This window comes from Pseudopipra pipra, chromosome 8 (assembly GCF_036250125.1).
Source record: "Pseudopipra pipra isolate bDixPip1 chromosome 8, bDixPip1.hap1, whole genome shotgun sequence".
NCBI lineage: Eukaryota > Metazoa > Chordata > Aves > Passeriformes > Pipridae > Pseudopipra > Pseudopipra pipra.
In genome coordinates, this window is record NC_087556.1 from 20861888 (window position 1) to 20885250 (window position 23363).

Genomic DNA, 23363 nt, shown 5'->3' on the forward strand with positions numbered 1-23363 from the left:
AGGGAGGAATCATAATCTTGACAGAGCTACTCTGGCATTACTGTAATAGGTGGGTGCTGTGTGTGGCACTTGCACCACAGGCGCCTATGACAAGGAAGTGATTAACAGAATGCTTGGAAACCTGTTACGATTGTTTAACCTATATAACTTTTTCAACCTATGTTCTCTTTTATGCTCAGAAGTGGTGAAACATGGAGTCAACTCAGATATCATTGTTCCTAGGTTGAAGGAAGGTCGTGGGGACCCCTCTGGAGCTGGTTTTCCTAGTGGGGAAAAAATCTTGTCTCCTTTTTTGTGGTTATTCTTTTTCATCCTTAATGAGAGCCCAAGCCTTGGCCTCCTATGGCAGATAAGGGCTGTGCTACCTGATACCATAAGTCAAGCTCTGCTTTTCAGATTGTTCCCCTGGCAACCATGAGCTGTCATGACAGCTTATTTATTTCTTGAGCATAAGAAATATTCCCAGAGAGAGGGACCACTTGGGCTAGGTGATTCTGGGAGATGGGAATTCTTGTTCCACTTGGACATGATCTAGTAAAGGGTTTTACCTTAGTTTTGCACCCTTTTGCGTGTAGAATGGTGTTTAAGTCTTTGGGCCTATTGTCGTGCACCTCTTTCACAATGAGTAAATAGCACTGACCTCTGTAACAGATGTATTGCACATTTAGTATTTGCTAAGTGATTTAAATTCATTACATGAGAAATGTTGACTCTGTCTTCACAAGAGGTTCCAAGCTTGTAGATGACTCAAACTGTGTCTGTACAATAAGGTTTTTACCATAAATTGCATCCAAGGTTAGCTTTTTATTTTCACTTTTCCTTTTACATACCATACTGCAGCTGTTCTGCTTCTAAACACTACAAATTCTGTGCTTATAAGAAGTCATGTTACTGTCATATTATGTTCCAAATACAAGTCTGTTTTGATTTATTTTCTTTTTTAGGAAGTTTTCTAACTGCTCACCCACTGTATACTTTCATATCAGTGAGCTGAAGCATTTACACCAATGTGCAAGGGACAATTTTAAACTTGGACTGCAAATATAAATGCATCTGTTTATTTTCATATAGAAGCAAGCTCTCACACTCCACTGTCCACTGAAAAAGCTAGGTGCTTCATATGTGTCATCCTGTCAAAAACTAATCCCTGTTTCTTCTGGGGCATGAGCAAGTAACTATTTCTTCTGAGAAGTCTCATTTTGCTGTGGTCAGTATCCATCAGAAGCTGGCATGCTTCCTGGGATATGTGCCAGTGGTGCTGTAGTTTCAAGCTGTAGCAGCAGCATTATTGACCAAAGCCTCAGTCAAATGCAGAGCTGCTGATACTACTCTCAGTAGATGTGCTTTCTAATAAAAGCTGTGTCAGCTTTTTGTTGTCAAGACCACCAGAAGTTTTGCCAACATCAGAACTTTTGCCAACATCAATATTGAACACTTTCCTTGTGGCTTTCAGTAATGAAGGGATTTCTCTCTGAACCAAGTGCAAATGTAAGTACATAATCCATGTAAAAGAGAATTCTGTTTTGCTGCATGCTAACCAAGCTTCACCAGGGTGACTCAGCTCCAGCTAAACTGGAGTTCTAACTAAATGAGGTTGTTTTTTAACAGTTTTAAAAACTTTATTTCACTCACACATCTAGCCCATGGATTTAGGGTGTTTATCAGTGAATACAGGGTATCAGAATAATTTGTTTGGACATTGCAGGATATGGTAGAATGCTCTCACCAGGAACTGAGATCCTGAGTAAGATTTACGTGGAGAATTATAGTCTGATGTTTAAGGGCCACTGAACCTTTGCTTAACTTTCAGGTGTGCGTAAAGTTAAATTCCTGCTAATGACCTTTGATGCAGAGACATCAAAGCAAATATTGTTGTGTACATCTGAAAGATTTACAAACCAAACTTGTCACCAGCCTCTCATGCTCATGAGATGTACTCAGACATTTCCTGAACACATTGGTCTGCTGGGTTGTACACTGTGCAGAGATCACAGATATCCTTATTTTCCCTCATATTCAAGAACCCAGTGATTAGAGAATGCTCTTATTTGTGAGATTTAAGGAGAATTGGCTTGCTTTTCTTTCCCTTATGTCTCATCTTAAAGAGTAACTTGTTGGGAGAAACAGGGATTCTTCAGGTCAGAATTGGAATAGAAACTTTACTTTTAAAAGCCACATTTTTCTGAAATAAGGTCAACAGAGTGCCTGTCTGCTGCAAAGAAAATCTGTCCATATTGGAAGGCAAGGCACGTGCTTAACTAGCATTAACCTAGGGCTGGAGAAGTAGAAAAATCACTCTCGCAACAGCAATGAGAGAAAGTTCAAATAATACTTTAAATTCTGCTGTAAACCCTTCTGATTTCTCAAATGTAATGCTAATCACATTACTTTCCACATTGTTTGTGTTTAATATTATCAATGGCCATTTGAAATGACTGATAAGAGATGACTTAAAGCTGCTTAAAAACTGAGGCTTGAAAACATGGATGCCTTAATTAAGCTGTAGAGTTTTCTGTCTAGTTGAATGAAATAATATTGACCATATCACAGTTATTACATTGATAAAACTAGCACTTTCACTGTTGCAGTGTGCACATTCACTGATTTTGAGTTGATGAGGGAAATTAAACCTGGTGGCACTGTCAAGAAGCCAGCTGGATATCACTATGGTAAGGTGTCAGGCTTCATTCTTACAGGATATTCTGAAGCATCTTATCTTGTTCTTTTTGAAACTATTAATTCAATATGAAATACTTAAAATCTTACTTGGTCAGAGAGAGACAGCAAAATGTCCCTGACTACTGGTGTGGATTTCTGTTCCAAGTCTGAAGGGAGACTGGGTGTAAGGGGAGGTCTCACTTCTTGGATACATGTCCTGTTTGAAGTCTGCTTTTTTTTTGCAAGAGGCTCATTTGACATAGACAGCCAATGTTATAAGAGAATTTACATCTGCTACTCCTCCAGAGCATCTCCTTTCTACACACCAAGCCTTTCTTGAGCAGTCATGTTTCTCACTGGCTGGCTTGGCCAGCTCTCACTCAGTACACCAGCTTTCTGGAGCACCTTGTGGAGGGGATTCCAAACTCCCCAAATGCCATAGAACCAGACACCATGGTGCTGTTCATTAAAACAACGTGGGGATGAGGCACTTCCCAATACCAGGTAATTAAGTGACATCAAGTGTTTGTGTTATTTATCTCGTTTTCCAGCAGGGTTGTGATGGCTCAGTGCAGTAAAATGGCTTTGTCTGCTCAAACTAGAAGTTTATGCAGACATAGGAATACCAGTAATTTTCCACCTGAGAAACATGAGATTAAACTGTTTTCATGATTCTGGTGTGGTAGCTACTAATTCTGCATGGAGTGAAATAACATTGAGGGGCAATGCAGAACAACAATTGTGTTTTTATTTAAATCTTATTGTGTGTTGTTTGCAGGTCTTTGTGTGTAATTTAAAATAGCACTTCAAGGCACTGTGAGAAATCAATGGCTGATATCCCTGACCCAAGGCAGACTCACGTGTCAGGGATAGTTTAGGTAGTTATGTAACTGTCCCCATAAATCTCCAGTGGTGGAGATTTCACAGCCTCCTTAAGCGATGTGTTTCACTGCTCATCTACTCCAACCACCAGAAAGATTTTCCTTGTGTCAGACTTTCTCCTGTTGCAATTTTGAACGTTACTCTTCTCACTGACCATAGGAAGACTTCTTTTTCTTTCCTAGTGTTGGTAAATCTTTATATTAACACCCAAGCTTCCCTAGACCATCAGCTTTCTACTAGGTTGAAATTCTATTCCTTGAAATGAGCATAACACAGAAGAAGGCTACTGAAATTGTAAACCCAAAGTGCTTGAAATAATTAAAACATTGCTGTTGCTTCCTGTCTTACAAAGAACTAAATTTACAGCTTTACCATTAAGATGAGCTCATTAGGCACAAACTTCTTTCCTGAATATAACTAGAGAGAGGAGCAGCAAACCTTTTTCCTTTTTGAATACTTTAAGACTAAAAAAAAAAATTTTTTGTCTTAGAGGCCTTAGCTTCTGAAGAATGGAAAAAAACCAATGATATGAGCTGCATACTTTACAGAGTGGGAGTTTTTTAGTTGGTTTTAATTACATGTAAGTGATGACAATAGTATTTGTGGTTCTTCTTTCAAAATAGGTATTTTTATTCACTGGAATGTAATTTTTATATTTTTTAACATATACCACACTATGATCTATATCTTTATCAGCAGGGGTTTTTTTTTTGTGCTTAGGTGTAATATTTAGCAGGTAGGACTAAATCCGTTGTTAAAGTTCAGAAAAGGGTCTGGAATGAACAGAACTTTTTAAAGGTTATCACATTATCAACTATATGAGTCTTCCACTACAGTACCAGCTTCTAATGAGAAAGTGTTTCATGCTAATTTAAGAAAGCCTCAGAACTGCTGAAGAGTGCTGACCCGTAGTAGGCAAATTTATTTCATCTATAATACATAAAAGATCAGGATTTCCTTTTGCAGAAACTATGCTGAGTGTGCAACTGGGAATAGAACACTAGCTGATTAAGGTGTTGTGAAAATACAACTAACTTAAACTTTCAAAAGTAGCTTAATTAGAGATTAAAATTATTGGGGTTCAATGAAAAGCATGGCTATTACCCTGAATTTTTAAAAGATCTTTAAAAAGACATGAAATTAAGACAATTTCTCACAGCAAAACCTTGAGATTCTGAAGCATAATTTCTGTTTTACTCATTAGTTCATTATATCTTTGGTCAGAAAGCCTGTTGCTAACACTTGAGCAAATTGTCAAATACAAAGATTAGCCTGAGACATGGTCAGTGAAATTGAAAAGTGGATAGAGTGGCTAATATAATAAATTTGGCAAAGAGAGTGGTTAATACAGTAAATTTGGTGAAGATATTTCAGATATAAAGATAATAGATTTTAACATTTTCTTTCTGTCTTATGAACACCGGATTTAATCAATAATAGTATCACTTGATACTCTAAGTTATTGATAATAACTTGGAAAACACATTCATATTTAAGAAAAAGGTTTAACCATCAAAGATTAGGGTGAGCATTATGAGGTAAATACATGCAGCTTTGCAGCAAAGCATGATGCAAAAGTTGATACTAGCTAGCAATCAGGACCAGTATGCCAGAGAAGGAGAGACCTTGGGTTTTTGACTGTCCTCAGAAAACCACAAGCTTGTAAAAGAAGCAAATTTATTCTCAACTAGTGTATTTTTGTAAAATTTTCTCATTTTAATAATTTCCACGGAAGGAACTTCTTTTTGGACTTCACTACAGATGCAAGGAACAAAACACTGGAAACAGATTCAGGTTTACAGCAGGTGCTAGAGAAAAATAATGCCGCAATTCCAAATCCATAAGGGAATTTTTTTGCCAGTTTCTAATTTGTTGCCAGAATTCATCGTTAACTTGTTTCCTGTAGTAATACCAAAATACAGTGACACTTCAAATCCACTACAGCAATTTATAAAAACTGCAGTTTGGGACATTTGTCAAATATAAGATTGAATAACTGACATTTCTCAACTTTAACCTCTAAAATATAGAAGTACAAACAAGTTCAATTCAGCATAATTCTATATCCAAACTTCAAAAATGGCCTCTGACATTGTCTGAAATATAAGCTTTTCAGCACCAATGAAGTTTGTATTTGCTAGGAAGTTGGTTTTTTTGAGAAGAGCTTAAACCTTGGTCAGAATTTCAGTCACCCCTGATTGTGGTTCAGGAAAATAAGCTGCTTATGATTGATGTTTTCAACATGAATCTTAAGCAGCAAAGATCTAACATGGCCCTCCTGAGTTTTTGTGTATCAAGATGACATTTCACATGTATATGGTTCATGTCTATATATACTATACACACTACACATACACACACACACCATGTACATATAAATATATATATATAGTGCACCTACGAGGGCCAAAAATCTTTTGCAGCTATTCTTGTTAGTTAAGGTACAAGCACAATCATCAGGATTCACCAACCAAGAACTGGATATGCCAAATGTTAAAATAAAGTCTGACACAATAGCTGTGCTTTTACTGTTCTTATATTTAATAGTGCAAAAAAAAAAAAAGAGTCAGTAGTTTACTATTTAAGATATTCCTAATTCTAAAAATATTTCCATTTGCAACCAAAAGTGCAATAGCTGCTTTTTTGCAAAAACATCAGGTAAAATATTTGAGGCCAAATTATTATACTCTTAATGTTTCTGTAGAACTGAATTATAAAACTAGCAGTCCTTTATGCAACCTTAAGAATAAAGCTTTAAAAGATCTCTTGCTGAGCATATTGGCAGTATGTGTAAAGCAAATATAGTAAGTCCATTTGGAGCTCAAGCTGTACAGAAGTCAATATGTGCCAACAATTCTCTGTGCTGGCTTGTTGGATACATCATTTTACATCTGGGACACTCGAGAAAACTTTCATCAAGGAGGCTTGAATGTTTTGGGGAAGGACTTCTGTCATACGTGGTCAGCTTCTCGTCAAACAGAGCTTGCAGATCTTCTTGTAGTTCCACACGTCCAGATTCTCGGAGTTTCTGGAAAAGGAGGAGCTTTAGTGTAAGACTGGTGCATACATGCACTGATCAAATACCACAGGAAAAAACATTAAGGCTTGGTGGCACACAAGCCTTGTGTGTGTTACAGCACTAAGCATTGTGTCTTGTTCACCAGCAGCAAGTTTGAGCAGAAGCATAATGCAGCTCTGTCACTGTGCGACAGACAAAACTAGGGAATACATTGTGATACAAAACACAGTCGTGTTCCCTGCTCAGCAATCTGACTATTCTACATCTCCTGCAGCAGCACTGTAGGAAAAGCAATGCCTGGCTAGCTGGCTGTCATAGGGTTCTGCTCCTTGGGACCACATACCTGAAGGATGTAAGGACACTTACTACGCTTGAAATAAGATCCCAAAGTGAGAGGATGTATGTTTATGCAAAATCCCTGACTGAATTCACCTGCAAGTTATTCAGTACATACCAGAGGTTCCAGACGGGATATTTGCTCCCTGGCCTTGTGCAGTTCCTTGAGGACTTTGTTTAACTGATGCTCCAAGTTCTGGCGATCAAGCTTTCCATTCTCTAAGTCTGTGGTGCATGTCCGGATCTGGCAGCCCCCGAAGTAAAAAATAAAGAATTAAAGTCAGAATTATTAAGAATAGGGAGGAATATTTCCCATTTATATGTTTAAAGTCAGTTTTGCTCTGCAATCACATCCTACAATGGGATTAAAAGGAAAATTTAAAAAAAATAATTAAAAATCACTTGTTACTTTCACTACAATGAAATTCATACATGTCCATTTTATCAAAATCACCCTTGGCAGAGATGAAGTTGAAAGATTTTTTGGTTGGAGGGTATTTCAGTTTGGACAGAAACTATGGATAACACTGTACACCCAAGCCTAGCAAATAAACATAACTGTAAAAGTGTACTTGTAAAAAAAAAAAAGAAAATGGAAAAGATAGCAATGCAATTATTTCTATAGCTTTATCAAAAATATACTACAAAACTTCAATGAGCTGATTGGTTTAAGGACATTTCCTGTACCTCATCTGAGGATGTAACTGTTGAACTAGTGATTGTGGAGAAAATAATATCAGGTTTCATCACACTCATCAGTAAAAGGATACAGATTTTCCTCTTGACAGATGTGTCAAAATTTTTAGAAGCATCAAGAGATTATTCACAGTTGAATATTCATGCCTAGTATTGCTTTATTTAATATACTAATCATTCTTAAATTTGAAGTTAGTCTAGAAAGACCTTCTGCATAATAGAGATTAAATATCAGCATTTTAGCATATAATTGGGTACCTGTTGTTCCAACAAAGCTATCCTTGTGTGCTCCTCTTTCTGTTTCAGCAACGATTTATGAAGAAGTTGCACCTACAAGGCAGAGGAACACTTGTAACAAACAACTCTCATATACAATAGTTAATAAGCTTGAAAAAATGATGAAGCTAAAGTGGGATGGAAGTAAACTTTTACATTCCCACGCCAACAGAAAATATATACCTGTTATGCAACAGCCAAACTCGATTTAAGTATCTCTACTTCCCTGAGGAAAACCCCACAGAAAAATCATTATTGCACTGAAAAGGGGAAATGCAGGATGATGTTATTGTTAAAAAAAGAAACACAAAACTGATGTTTCCTAGGTAATTGCCAGGATGCTGAGAAAAATTACACACAAACCCTACATTTGTACTAACACGACACAATGTTAATAGTATCAAACAATGCAACTTTTTTTATAAGAGAAAAGAACAAGTTTAAGGCTCAGAAAGGACTAAACTATAGTAATTAAGTAATTGCAGACATTAAAATATCCTCCACTTTCAGTATGTATCAACTTTTATGATAATGCTGCTGTTCTGCTTCAAAAAATAAACATCTTTTAATCAGCGAGAACCAGCCTGTGTTTAGAGAGCTGAACTACTGTTCTGGTTTTAGTGCACTTCAGTGTCTAGTAAATTTTATTCTCTTATTTCAAATTTCAATTCTACATTGCTTTATTATTGACCCCAGAATTCTAGTAGCAAGTCTATCATATTTAGATGCCCTGAGGTCTGTCCTTCAAGGATGACTTTCCAGTTTTCTCTTCAGCAGTTATGTGGTCATGATTTCATGTCTAGAAGAAGAAAGAATAGATTTTTTTTTTTTTGTTAGTGCTACCATGCTGATAGGAATATTCTAAGACACCACTGTAATTCTCTGTGTAGCAGAAGTGGCACACTCCTCATGAGTATTTCATACAAACGAAGGTAAGCATTGAGTATTTTTAAAGACAAACATACAGCACATTCATATCTTTCCCCAACTTAAGGTCCATCCCTTCCCTTGCTATCAGTCCCTTGCTTTCTAGTACTCAGGGGTACTTGCAGAGATCTTATCCATCATATACAGAATCAAATGCAGGAACTCATCTGAATGGAAAAGCAAAGGAAAAATAATGCAGCAACATGGCTGCAATGGTTGGCTGAGGGCACTATCTGGGGACACAGCTGCTTATTCAGCAGGTATGAAACTACAAGCCCACATGTGCATTGTAGCCGCCAGGTGACAGCAAATATCAATGATATTCCATAGTTAGGAGCACACAATAAAATGAATTTTCACCTTTCCTATCCTCCTTTACTATTAATCTTGAGGATGAACTATATTAGAATCAATTCAATATTTTCTCACTTCTCCCTCACGTCCCACAAGACCAGGGAAATAAGTGAACAAAGAAGTTCCTTGTTTAGACAACTCAGTTTTAATCACAACTACATGAGTCTAGATCTATGCAGAGAACAGTTATCAGAGTGAGTGATGGGCCATTCTGATTAAGTATGACTTTTCATCTCTCTTGGTTCTTTGCTATTATCTCAAACCTCCAAATGCATCCACTTACCTGACAAGAAAGATCTTCAGCTTTTTTTTTTCCTTCTCTGAGCTTTTCTTTGAAAATTTCATTTTCCTGTTTTAGTCTCTGCACTTTCTCTTTCATTTTATTTTCATTTTCTTGAGCCTTCATTTCAGCAACCCGTTGTGACTGCAATAAGGCATTTAAACTCATTATTTCTCCTTGTGTTTCTTCATATTTCTTTTTGAATTCATTAAGTTCAGATCTCAGCTGGGTTACAGTGCATCTTTCAGTCTCAAGATCCCTCTTAGCAGTTAGTAGCAGGTGGTCATAGTATTCTTGCTTTTCCTCTTGCAGATGACCTTAATGAGTCAGAAATAATTGAGTTAATAATGTGGAAAAAAACCCACCCATTTAGCAGGGCACTAAATCCTTAAGCATTTTAAGGCTTGTTAATAGAAACTGACATAGTAGGCTATTACATAGGTCAGATTAGCACCAAACTTTAGTTAAAACAGCTTTCAATATTTATAATGCATAGTCTCCTTACCTATACAGTTACTGGAAAATTGCAGCTTGGCATGTGCATAATATTCTGTGCTACAGCTACTTCCATCACTTACCCTTATAGCAATATTACAACCTTTGCCCCAACTACACAAGCTCCATGACCCACACGGTTCTTACATGCCCTCATGCATTATACTGACACATGGGAATCTGACCCAAAGACACCAGATTCTTACTTCCACTTTTAGCCTCCCTAGCATTACCCCCTCCCCAGAGATACCCTGGGGATCTGATAGACTCCACCATTGTTGACCAAACTCAGACCCTCCACTGTCTTTTGTAGACCATCTTCTTCAAATTGTATGCCTGAATTTACTTCTAAATGGCAAATAGAAAGAACTAGGATAGTTCTTTTGCTAAAGAAAAAACACGACTGCTTCTTGGCTAGTGACTGTTACTTAAACCAGAGTTTGAAAAATTTCTGCTTGTTGACAGAAGAAAAGTTTAGTAAGTAGGAAAAAATTAAGAGGCCTGCAGTAATACAGTCAGTAGTAATACAAAATAGAAGCAGAACAAGGAATGCAGAATTTCATGGGATTTGCTGATTTTGGCACTGTTTCTTGTCTTTGATACTGTTATGATTGAAGACTTACCCTATTTCTTCAAAGTGAAATTTACCAGGGAGAGTTTCTAACTTGACTGTTCTCCCTTCCCTCAGCTACAAACTAAGCCTTATGTTCTCGTTAGCAATACTCCTTTATAGGGTGGTGACATCCTCAGAGACAGACAAGATTTTCCTTGGAAAATGTTGTCATATCTACTTTCAACTTGTATGGCTAGATCCTTAGAAATCTGGATTTCTGCTACTGTCTAGCTGCTTGAAGAAAGGAACTTCCTTACATCCTAACTCGTGGTCTCCTGGCTGCTCTGATGACAAAGCTTTGACTGCAGTAACTCTTGAGTTACATTTCCTGGTGAGCTACTACTTCAGTCTGTCTTCATCTAAAAATACTGTTCACAGATTTCTGAACAGCACCAAAACAAGATTATGATGATATTTTACTGTTTTCCATAAAGATTCAAACAATACAGAAACCAAGCCACTGCATGTGAGTTATTGTGGCAAGTCCATGGGTATGCTCTTACCCCACATTTAATGAATTTACCTTGCAGGTCACTTGCAGCATATATGAAATAATAGTTTGATAATAACTAAAGCAAGTCAACACCTTCTGGTTCTTCTGCTCAATGTGATTTTAATTTTATTAATACTGAGAGGGTGTGCCTTACTGAGGAACTGCACAGCAAGGAAGTGTGAGCTGGCGGTGTCCAGATCCATATTGCGAAACACTATTTTGGACAGGTTCCAAAACCTATCACAGGTTTTCATGCCCTGTAACAACTGTTCAGGTGAATAAAGAACGTGGCAATCTTGAGTCATTTTTATAATATTTATTTTGAAAAAAGTAAATTTAAAAAAATCTGATCCACACCTAGCTAATAAATCCTTAATGCTTCCATTATGTCAGTTGAAAGTGTACTTTGAAGGATGGGAGACACCTATTTATCTCAACACTTTCAGCAAACAGAGAGGTTGCTAATAGTGTGTCAGGGCTGTTAAAACCCATCTTTGAAGTGGATAAGAACATGAAGTACTGTTGGTAAGTAACACAGATAACAGGAAGCAAGGAAATATTACTTAACCAAGTTTTACCAATAAGCAGCCAAAGCGTTGAAAACAAAGTCTTGATTTTGATTAATTGTGCTATCACTTGTTTTCAGAAAATTTATTCTATAGATAATTATGGTTTGAGTCACTTGTGGGGAAAAAATAAAGTTGATACCTTCTGAACTGAATCCTTTAGATTCTTGTTGGTTAACTACTTCTGACTTCTGTTCAAGTTCAAAGATCCTCCCAAGCAATCCCCTGACATATGCTTCCCGTTGCTGGTCATACAGTAGCCACTGTTGGTTTTTCTCAAGAGCCTTCAGGAAAATGAACAGAAGAAAAAAAAAGTCTCTTGTAATTTATCAGATTTTTATTCCCTAAAAATGTGAGAAGTTATATATTGCACAGTTTAAAGATAAGCTATGATTGCTGCAAATTGTAGGAATCTCCGTACAATAAATAAATCCATCTTCATTTGGAAAGATAAGGCAGGATGCTGAACATAAGTTAAAACTGCAGCAATATTAAATACTCATTAGATTACTTCTTGGAATGGGAAAATGAGTTAAAGAACAAAGGCTTTCTCGAGTCATGCCTAGATTACGGAAAATTAACTTTTCAATCGTGAATATAAAATAAAACATAAAATAACAGACCTTGAAAATGGAACTTAGAGTTTCTAAGAACAAGAACATGGAGTTTTTTAGCTGATCGGATCATAGAATTATTCAGCTTGGAAGGGACCTTGGGAGGTTTCTGATTCAGCTTCATGCTATTCCAGGCAGTGCCAGACCAGGTTCCTCGAGGCTCCTGATTTGTCAGTAACCCCTTTGTTCTGATGTTCTAAGCAAGGTTTTTCAAAGATGGTGGAAATCTTATCTCAATTTTTTTATTTTGCAATGTTTTGGTTTTTTCAATTTAAATTATTGTCTTATCACAAAATAATTTTAGATACCATATTTTAGAGGGAAATATACCCTCTGAGGTTCCATACTACCAAAAATGTATACAATGATAATTTACATTCTTATGCATCACAATACAGATTATATGCACTTGCAACGCTGTACAGGAAACTTACATCTTTCAATTGTCTTTCAACTTCAGTGCTGTTTGTTACAGCTTCCTGCAGACAAAGGACAACCTGTTAGTGTTGTTTAAAATAGATGGCTGAAAGAGCAAAGCTAATTCTATATAACTATTAATTTCACATAAATACATGTGCCTTTTGTGTTTAAAGATCTTTAGAGTTGGTTGTTGTTTTCTTTCTTAAAGGATCTAAGTTATGTAGAAAACCATTTCATATATTTAAAATAGACTGTTCTGCAAGAGATGGGAGATTTACATTTTATTTATTCCATAACTCTGCAACTCATAGTTACATTAGAACATTTCCTAAGAAGACCATCATGTGTTTTCTGTTGAACTGCTCTCTTGGAAGACCTGAAGGGTGTTCTCCAAAGAGCTTTTGAAAAATCAAGATATTTAAGATATTATTTAAGTACAGAAAAAAAGGTGGTTGTTCTATTTTCGTATCCTCATACGTTTGACAATAAGCCAGACCTACAGGAGTTATTGGGGGAAAGCTACAGAGACCTCGACAGCTTCACTGGGATAACAGGAAGATTGTTAACATCTGGGAAGTTGTGCAAACCTATCTGGAACAATAAGGACAAACTGTCTGATTTTTTGAGACCTGATCCACAGTACAGTGCTTGAAGTATGAGTCGGAGAGTTCTTGAGACCCATTTAAATCTAGAGAGCAGGTAAACAGTTCTATTTCTTCCATAATCTGACATGTTTATTCTCTGCATGATAGAATGAATTTATGAAATTGTGTAGATGTAAGTCGGAGGTAACTTCAATAAGAAAAAAATAGATTGCTACCCAAATCCAAACTACATTTTTCCAATGTTTACCTATGGATTTTGCAACATGATTTACAACAAATTTTATAACTGAAAAATACAGAGGAGCTTTGAATGCAGTCATTAAACTTCAGCACTTCCTAACAAAAATAGGATTTAAAGACACTACAATTGTTTATATGAACGTTAGAATCCTGCTCAGTGAAAACTGTGTCATACAACTGTTGTTTCTATTTCAGAGCTCACATGCCACCTAGCAGTTTCAAGCAGCATTGCTAGACTTGTTTTCAAGTTTTCCATGACATCCAGTCAAAACATCAGTCATATTTGTTGTCCTCTGTTGATAGATCAGTTAAGATTTTAAAAGAAAATTATGGTTTTAGAGTAATAGGTATTTTTGTAGTTTATTGTCAAAAATATCCTGAAAATCTGTTGACTTTACATACATTTTAAATTATCTAACACAGTTCAAAGTCTCTTAAAATTGAAAATAAATATATTGCATTTAAAGTGGTATTTACTAATATACTTCATTTAGAAGTGATACATATTCAAAAGTGATAGATTAAGATATTTTGCTATGTATTTGCCTAAAGCAGAATTTCTAAGTTCCTTGTAGAGCACAGGGAACCAGCACCATCTATAGGTCAAAAGCTGGAAAAGAAAGACTTACAGGCACTTATTTCTAGGCACCAACTTCCCTGTGCCCCGCATTGAGATACTACTGCATTTTCCATGGAACATTAGAACAGGGAGGGTTGTAAAAAACAACTAGTATGTTAAACGCACTTGTAAACGCTGCCAAGGATTGGCACCATACCTACTGACCACTTAGAATGAGAGGAGAAACTCATTATTCCTGTCCTACCTCGTGTCTCAGTGAAGTATTTACTGTGTGTGATGCCATAGAAAGTACAGACAATTAGTTTTAACAACTGAGACACAAATGAGGATTTATAAGAACAGAGAGGAAAAAGATATTCTCATGACTGAAGCTGAATTAGGTGAGGATCTTAGTGTGTCTTTATTAGTGCCCCACATCTCTACTGCTGCTGCCTTCTCAGCCTGTCTAATCATTGAGTACAGAAATCCAAGAAGGGCACAGTATCTGCTTAATCAACAGGGATCATTACATGTAGTATCACTAGTCACACTAGCCACGTGAGCTTGCATAAGGGACCTTGCAGTACAGCGTGAGAGAATTCCCTCCCCAGCTGTGTTGCCTGAAGTTGTGCTCCCTGACTGTTCTTCACTTAGCATTCAATCTGGATATCATCTCTCTACGTACAAGAATATTTCAGAATGCAATGCAGCTTACAAGAAAATTAAAACCCCATCCTAGTTTATAACAAGTATTGGTGCTTAGTGGGCACAAATTCCAATTTGCAATTACAGCATTTCTTTAGTGCTTACCTGGGATGCCTGAGAAGTGCTACTGGCTTTGTTCTCGAGATCAGAACATTTTGCCATGACAGCAGATAAATTACATTTTAACCGGTTAATTTCTTCTGATAGAGAACAAAGTAACTGTTCTCTCCTTTCTGCTTCCTTTGTTTTTTCCTCTAGTTGATTTCGTAGTAAGGAGACTTCACTATTATTGGTTTTGGACTTCAGCTTGTCTTTCAGGTTTTGGATTTCCCTGTCTTTCTCTCCAACAAGATGGTTGTGTTTTTCTTTTTCTTTTTCAAGGGAATGTATTTTCTAAATGAAACAGAATAAAAAAGTGACACAAGTGAGTAACTTAGTCTATGCAACAAATGCATTAGCAAGTTTACAATAGTTTGAGTGATCTGAGCAACCAAGTCTAGTGGAAGGTGTCCCTACTCGTGTCAGGGAGGTTGGAACTAGATGATCTTTAAGGTACCTTCCAACCCAACCCATTCTATGATTCTATGATATTCACTTTCAAAGAGTTTCTCTTAGCCTTTAATTAGCTGAGAATATTATTTTTACTCAAAACAGACAATACTAGCACAATCACCTGGAATATTTCAAGTGATAGCAAAATGAGTCTGAAGTAGATGAAACAGGGAAAGAATGCAAAGAACCAAATTTCACAGGCTTGGTAGGTACTCAGTTTTGTATATGAATACAGATCACTACAGTATATGAACCTTCAAACACAAGCAGTACAAGAACTCCAAAAAACTTCCAGTAAAGACATTGGTGATACATTTCTTAGCTTATTTCTCAGCATATTTAGTAGCTTTTGGGAAGCAGTAGAGCCTTCTTGCAAACTACATGACAGTAATTTTCCAAATTATGTGGCCCTTTAGCTTCAAAATGTGCTTTAGTAGGTATTTTCAACAGGCACTCTCTTTTGAGTAGGCCTCCAGCACAGGTAATTATTACACAGAATTAGTACTGCATTTAAGATACCTTGGGGCTTTCCCTGAACTTCTGATGTGAGAGCATTTAATTTTTGGTGAGAAAGGCTGATGTTGAAATCCTACATGTTGAGAAGTCATTAGAAGATGACAAAGAAACTGAAACAAACTGAATTTTAGAGAGCCTCATTTAGAGAGTGGTTGAACACCATAGAGTGCTCACTAAAATTAAAATATTGACACCACAGAGTACCTGGTACATCTAAACATGGGCGTGATTTTTCACTTGAAAACTAGGAACCCAGTATTAAGTAACCAACACTGAGCAAGCAGCAAATGCTAACAGTCACAGCAAATACACTAAGGAATTTAGCCACAACTGTACATGAGCTGCCCAGGCATAGCTGATCCTTGGCTTAGGATTTCTCAACTGACGTTGTGGCACAGACACAAGCAAAGCCTTTTTGCCAAAAGAAATGGCCTAGAAATATTAGTGTGCCTAGTCTCCATTAGCTGTATTCTTTGAAAGAGTCTACTTAAAGTTTTGCAGTCCTTCTGGGAAGCCTGACAGTGTGTGACTTGGTCACATATTAAGTCTTGAACTTCTCTCTCTGTAACCACAGGTTTACCTTGGATGGAATTTGCAGTCTTAGTTTCTGCTCTTTGGTTGCAGTGGAAGAATAATGTAGGGACCTGATTACAGTTTTATTTACCTATAGCTGAGTGGGAGCTTGACAATTCAGTTCAAGCAAACACTCAGCACTTTTTGGCATGTTCTTAGACAAATGTTTGCAAACATAATATTCTCTGCAGGAAGTGCTTAAAATAATTCTCCGAGACCTATTGGACACGAGAGGACAGGTCCTAATGGACTAATTGGCACCTCTGGCCTCAAGTTTTTGTATTTAGTAGCCTTGTCAGATGAGTGTGATTTTATTAGTTCAGTCATCTCTGAAAAGTACACGAGAATGAAAACGTCAAACTAAAAGTTTGTCTGAATTGTCTAACAGTACTAAACCAGCAGCGACATCAAAGTACGCGAAGTTTCGGGAGGAAAGGTGGGGCTCTCGCTCCCGGGTCGGGCAGGCCCGGAGGCCCTGACACGGCACGGCCGGCTGGGCACAGCCCCGCTCACCTGGAGGAGCCCGCTCCTCTCCGCCTCCGCCATCCCGCCGCTCCCGGGGGCGGCTTCCTCCGTGGGATGATTCCGCAGCCCAGCGCTCTCCTGTTTACCCTTCTCCAGCCCACTCTCAGCTCTGGAGCCGCTCGACTTTAAGCCCCACTTGCCCATAATACGATCTTTGGCGGTCTTGGGGTTCATCTTTCGGCGCCCGTAAAACCCAAACGCGGCGTCACGGAACAGCGATCCCTTCTAGCGGGCAGGACATGGCTTCCGACAGCTGGAGTCAAGCGCAGGGCTTCCCGGGTCCTGCTGCCGGCTCTCGCTCCGTGGGACGGGACGGGGCCCGAGCAGCCCAAACCACAGCCCGTCCGGCCCCGGCCCGGCGCCGCTTCCGGGAGTTTGAATCCCGCGGCTCCGGCCCGTCAGTTCCGGGGGTTTGGAGTTCGTCACGGCGGGCGGTGTGGAGGGACGGGCGGTGCTGCCCTCTCGTGTCGCTTGCCGGCGGTGCCTGTCCCCACCCTCCGCCGCGGCGCTGGCCTGGCTGGGGCCGCGATGGTGGAACGGGCCGCTCGGTGCTGTCCCGTACGTGTCTGTGTCCTCGTCCCTCCCTGAACACGTGTGCTTCAGATCACTTTTTTGTCTCCTCCTGAAGTTCTCCAAATCTACCCAAAATCTAATAATTTTAGAAATTCCAAAATAAGGTGGGATGGTTCTCTGTGATCGTATAAGAACTAGGCTGAAGTGTGCTTACGTGTGACTCATGTTGCTGTTTTCCCCCCTCCTCTCTGCTTGGCACACGTGTTGCAGTGGCAGCGTGCACTTCTCGGGCTTTAACATCTGTTCCACAGCTGAGAAAAACTTGCTGTAACGCTGAGCTCGGGGGAGCTGGGAGCTCTTGTGCCTGTCACTTAAGTTTTACCTTGTTACTGCATATGTTTATGTTAAGACAAAACATATGCCTCCAAACAATACAGAGGGTCATACCACCTTTTTGGTTAGTTAGTTGGTTGGGTTTTTTTGGTTTTGTGGGGTTTTTTGCTGTTGTGGGGTTTTTTTGTTGTGGTTTGTTGGGTTTTTTGGGGGGTTTTTTGTGGTTTTTTTTTTTTTTTTTTTTTGGTACGCATTTTCTTAATTATTTTCCATTTTTAGTTATGCATATATATTTTAATAATTTCTCAATATATCTACTAAATCCAGCCTGTTCCGTGACGAAGCTGCAGCATTTACTGTGCAACACGTCGTTGTTCCAGAACGCAACGGGAGGGGGAGAACTTACACTGGTTTTGGGGACCGGCGCTAGTTTGTGACTGTAGGCTGTCACGGAGGCAAGCCAAGACCATTTGCAAACAATGAGGTTCTGCAAATTAAGACGGGAAAAAATATAAGCCATCGTGAAATTTCATACCTTTGTATACCAAGATGAAGATTTCATATATCTTGAGTACTAGAGTCGTGTTTAATGTTGATGTTGCTTAATGCTTTCTCTTGCCTTAGTTACTTACTGGAGATTTATCACATAGCTTCAGAATAAAAGCAACCAAAAAACCCTCCAAAATAAATCTGCACTCGTTTTTGCACTGTGTCCTTTCTGTTACAGGATTTCATTAGCGAGAGATGTTTTTTGTGCAGCAAGACAGAACTTGGTGTCAATTTACAGGACTTTTTTTTTTCCTAGATTGAGTAGCTAGTCCGTCATAGATCCACCCATAGACCTTCTTTATCGTAAACCAGCAATTCCCTGCCTCCTCTTCCTGCTAGCATTTCAGTCCAGAAGTTAAGGAGTGTGAAACTGAAGACTTCCTTGAATTTATTTTGTAACAGTCGACATTTAGGCAAGACGGGAAACAATGCTTCGGGTAATTGTGGAATCTGCTACCAATATCCCTAAAACCAAGTTTGGGAAACCAGATCCTATCGTTTCTGTTATTTTTAAAGGTAAGGAAAACTGTCATAAATGTAGTCAGGGAGGAGGTTTTGTGTAAGACAGTGCCCTTTGTAAGCATTTGAAAATCTGTGAATACATGTTTTCTTGAAGCTATGTCTGATGTAGTTTTAGGGAAGACTTTTTAATTAGAGAGACAGGAGTTACCTGAATGAAATTTGAACTGGATGGAGTGCATTGGTCTGTTCTGTCCAACTGTGCTTCTGTTTCAGGATCCACATTTTACAACCTTTTGCAAGGGCTTACCCCTTTGCTTTAGAAACACAAATCTAATTGCATAGATAAATCCACTTTTAATTCTGCTATTGAAGATTACCTTGTTTTCCATTTAAAAAATCCTTCTTGTCTTGATCACTTTGTACAGCCACTGCTCACTGTTACACACATTTTTATTGTGACTGGGTTATTGTTATTAGTAGCATGTTGAAAACAGTAGTTACTGAAGGTGTTTGTTTTTATTTTTTGGGTGGTTTGGGTTTTTTTTTACAAACTGATGTGCACTTCAAAATTTTGCCTGTTGAGATTATTTAATTTAAAGATTTAGGAAGGGAACCACATTTTACACTTTCATTGCTCGTCAGTTATATATGGGATAAGAAGACAGTGTGATAAAATTAGCACTTATATGTAAAGCTGTTTTACTTTAACTGTTGCCATCATTTCCTCACTTAGTCTAGAGGAGCTCCATTTCAGATACTGATTTATCTTTAAGATGCCAAAACCTCCAAGCAATTTTGGATCATGTAATACATTAACCCAAACTGTTACAAGCAGGCATCTTAATTCCTGGTGACCTGGTTTCCTAAGTTTCGGGGTTTTTATCCCCTTGTGTGTTAGAACAAGTGGCAGAGACTGTCTCAGTAGCTTTTGGAACTTCCTAGCTCTTAAAATATGATTTTACTTGCCCTGCAAAAAGTGATGATACTATAATTTCTCTGTTTGTTCCATATTCTGGTACTTCTTAAATATCCATATTCTCTTTTCAGTTCCTTGTCTTTTTCTTTGCTTTCCTGTTACAGTTTTGCCTTTGTGTTATCTCTGTTCCTGCAGTTTTATACTCCAGAGTTGGTTTACGCCTCCACTTCTTTAAATGTCTGTTTAATCCCTCCTTGTAATCTTTTGTTCCTAATATGTGCTCTAATGCAGTTCACTTTTACTAGTAAATATAAGTTAGAGATATTTTTTTTCCTGCATTGCTGGATTTGTTTTTCAGTCTTTCAGTTATCCAAACACAGAACTTGGACAATAAACATTGGAGGAATGAGTTTATATTTATGCTTTATGTGCTATAGCTGGGATTTTTAATGTTCACAAACATGCTTAACCAGTGTCACAAATACAACTTCAAAATTGTGACAGGTTTAGTAGGATATTTAATTTCTTATGCCACTTCTACTTATATGGGTTTACTACATACCAGCAGTCTGATTTTTTGCTTTCTGTCCAGAGTGATTCAAGGGCAGAAAATATCAGGCTTTTGCCAAGCTGTTAAGCAGCTCCGATTTAATTTGTGAGTGGAGTGCCTGTTTGCCAAATGCAAGGGCGTAGGGATCATATCAGAAATATGTTGAACTTCCGGCTGTTAATGTTTATAGATGTCTTTTTATATACACTGATGATTCCCCTCTCACTCTGTTAATGTGTAGAAATGGGAAACTAGTCTTATTTGGGAAGATTTATGTCAAACGGCATCAGTCTTTAACTTTAGTCCCTACCCAGTGTAGATGCTGGGGGACATAAAAACACATTTGGGAGTGCATTTTCTAGACTGGGAAAACCTTGAGCATTTGCAGGACTTTGGCCATAGCCCTGCAGTACATTTTCATGTTCTTGTTTGACTCTGGAGTGTTCTTGGTGAAGTCTTAGTGAGCAGCACTCATTTGACAGAAAATTGCTGTGGAAGCTGACATTTCATTAAACAATATTGTGTTCAAACTTTAATTTACAGAGCCTTTGCTGATGGCAGGTTCAGTAAATTTAAGGCTTCCGTGAAATCACACAGTGTCTCTTGGGATAAGACCTTTTTGGCTATGGTGTAAAGAAAAAGCTTATGGTCCTACAGCTGTTAGTATGAAAGTGACTGCAAAGGTTTTATATGTTGACACATAAGTTAATACGCCTTCATCTGTGAATAGGATAGACTTCATCAAATTACAATCAGTTAATACGGTGATTTATATTAGCTCCATATTAAGAGGAAATAGGCAGCTGTTTCTGTTCTGATGTCTTACATTAGAGAGGTTTTGTGCGAACATTTGACTCTTTTTTTCACACACTTCTGTTCAGTCCAATGGAATGGAACTTTTATTTACTTTAAGAACAGCTCACTGTTCAAAGAGAACTACACCCTGAGAGTAAACTAATATCGCTATCTGGAACTGGGTGCTGTTCTTACAGAATTCTGAGTTCATCATCACTCAGCGTGAGACAAATTGTTAGTCCAATTAGTACAAAAGACTGCTGCCATTTGCTAAAATGGCACTGAGTGGCAATGATTAAATCAGTATAATGGTTTTGGTTTGTTAGATTCTTGTCTTAGGGTGTAAAAATCTACTCAATTGGTTATCTGTGCAGTCAATATTAGGGCATTTAGTGCTTTGATCATTCCTTTTGACTGCCTCGTTGCAATTTATGCATTAAAAACTGAGGTGAAATGGCATTTAGCTTGATTGGACTAACTTGAGTAAAATTTCTTTTTCCATCTGTGCTGAATCTAAGAGCTTTCCAGCAGGCCTGCAACAGTGCATAGCTATGTTAGTTTATATTTCAGTGTGTGAAAGAAAAGAGTATTAGAGTGCAATTATTCACTACATTTATATTTCTGTTTTGCAGAGAATTAAATTAGCAAATTGGGTTTTGGAGATTTTTGGAGATCTGCCCATTTGATCCGGCACTTGTTGCCACTGTACAATCTTAATTCTCCTTTCACAAAACTGTTATGGAAAACTTAGTTAACTGAAATATGATTCTCACTTGAATCTAAGATTTAGGACTGTTATAAAAGAAAATGTTTGCTTCTGCTATTCCCCACCTGCTGAAATTTATTAAAATGCTATTTATAATAGAAGAAAGAATTTAAGATGGAAGCATTGGTTGTTTTGCAGTACTGTAATTATCTTTCTAATGATGGAACAGTTATTATTTAAACAACTCATCTTGAATGAATTTTTTTTGAATGCTGAGTCAACTCATTGGCCCATAAGTTATTACAGTCATTTTCAATTGAGAATATTGACCAACATGTGGTAGTTTTAACACCTTGATGAAGATAAAGCTAATAGTGATTTCTTCTACAGTACCATAGCTATTGTAGTTGATGAAACAAATATATAGAGTCTCCTACCTGTATCCATTATAATTTCTTGTTTCGTGGTAGGGCCAAACTAAAAATAATGACTGGCCATATCTTACAGTTTATCCTTAGGTCATTCCTAGTCTTTGTTATATAGCTGGAATCATTACCAGTAAAGGAAGAAACCTGAGGGCCTGAAACTTGTAAGCACCTGGAATAACTGCACAGTCCTTCTTACCCTGCCTGGCAAGGGGGTTCTTGGTTGGAAAAAAGAAAGAGCTTTGCCCACAGCTTAAAAACCAAACACACACACACACACACACACAGTGTATTAAAATACTGATAGAAGTGTAATAAAAGGAAAGTCAGTAAAGAGAATATATGCAAAATACATCTGTGAGGAATATGAATGCCACACTCAGACTGACTAAAATTACAACTGAAACCCAACGTAAGATGTTTCCCAGTGGTTTTTTATCTGAAGTTCACACAGATGCATGGCACAAAAAGTTTTTTTCTCATTATAATCTAGAATAAGCATATTGCTAGTGGAAACATAAATATTTTACTTGTATGAAAATGGGTAGTCCAGAATGTAAAATTTTGCTCCTTGTCAAGAATTTTCTTGACTGTTGTTCAAGCCAGGGCTTTCCTTACCTTAGAGAGCTAGATTTGAGCTTAGGCAGGGATCATAGGACTTTTATCCATTAGTTCTGTCAGAATCAGGTCTGTGATTCACTGTCTCCTTTACAAACAGCTACAAGTGTTCGTTTTTTCACCACCACTGAAAACATCTTTTCCCTGACTATCAGATTTTAAGGGAAGTGCCAAACCCTAGATCTGGGACACTCAGTTTTGAAAATGCATTATCTCCTATTAGATAACATGAGGTTGAATTTCTCTCACTAGCTGGTTAATTACTGCTTTGTTCTGCAAAATGTGAGCCCACAGCATGGTATGTTATGAAAGCTTTTTCCTTTGTCCTGCGGTGTGAGTCAATATCCTGTATAAATTGTAGACAATTCTTGTTACATAAATGTGAGTCAGTTCTCACAATTTGCAGCATGGGCTGACTTTTTCAGTACATCCCACTCTCATCCAGTGAAAAGAGCCACCACAGTCTCCTGCCTAAGTAGTGGGTATGTGAACTTGCCCATTTGGCAAGTTTCTTTCCCAGGCCTTTGCAACGTTTTCCTGGCTAAGTATAGTTATAACTTGTGAATAATAAAAATCCCGTTATCTTTACTGT

At 37.9% G+C, this 23363-nt stretch overlaps 2 protein-coding genes across 4 annotated transcripts in view; one reads left to right on the forward strand and one right to left on the reverse strand.

The window, feature by feature from the left end:
- Positions 1-5200: 5200 nt before the first annotated feature.
- CEP55 (centrosomal protein 55) lies at positions 5201-17082 on the reverse strand. The gene is made up of 8 exons (XM_064662903.1): positions 16893-17082; positions 14844-15131; positions 12644-12688; positions 11738-11879; positions 9432-9745; positions 7850-7921; positions 7014-7139; positions 5201-6568 (listed from the first exon to the last, which is right to left on the reverse strand). The coding sequence occupies exons 1-8, from the start codon at positions 17076-17078 to the stop codon at positions 6362-6364; spliced, it is 1380 nt and encodes a 459-aa protein (XP_064518973.1). The 5' UTR covers positions 17079-17082; the 3' UTR covers positions 5201-6361.
- A 926-nt stretch (positions 17083-18008) lies between these two features.
- Positions 18009-23363, forward strand: part of MYOF (myoferlin) — a 68135-nt gene continuing 62780 nt past the window's right edge. For 2 of the 3 annotated variants that reach the window (XM_064662912.1, XM_064662913.1), the window contains exon 1: positions 18021-18815. In XM_064662912.1, coding sequence (XP_064518982.1) covers positions 18728-18815 — 88 coding nt within the window. In that variant the 5' untranslated portion in view covers positions 18021-18727. Of the gene's footprint in view, positions 18816-23363 lie in introns of all 3 variants that reach the window. The other variant, XM_064662914.1, reaches the window with a different exon arrangement.

Coding starts and splice junctions, on each gene's coding strand:
- CEP55 (XM_064662903.1), bottom strand. CDS start 17,078: ATGAACCCCAAGACCGCCAAAGATCGTATTATGGGCAAGTGGGGCTTA. Junction 11,880..12,643: donor TTGAAAGACAATTGAAAGAT/GTAAGTTTCCTG, acceptor ATTTTCCTGAAG/GCTCTTGAGAAAAACCAACA. Junction 7,140..7,849: donor TAGCTTTGTTGGAACAACAG/GTACCCAATTAT, acceptor GGGGGCTGCCAG/ATCCGGACATGCACCACAGA.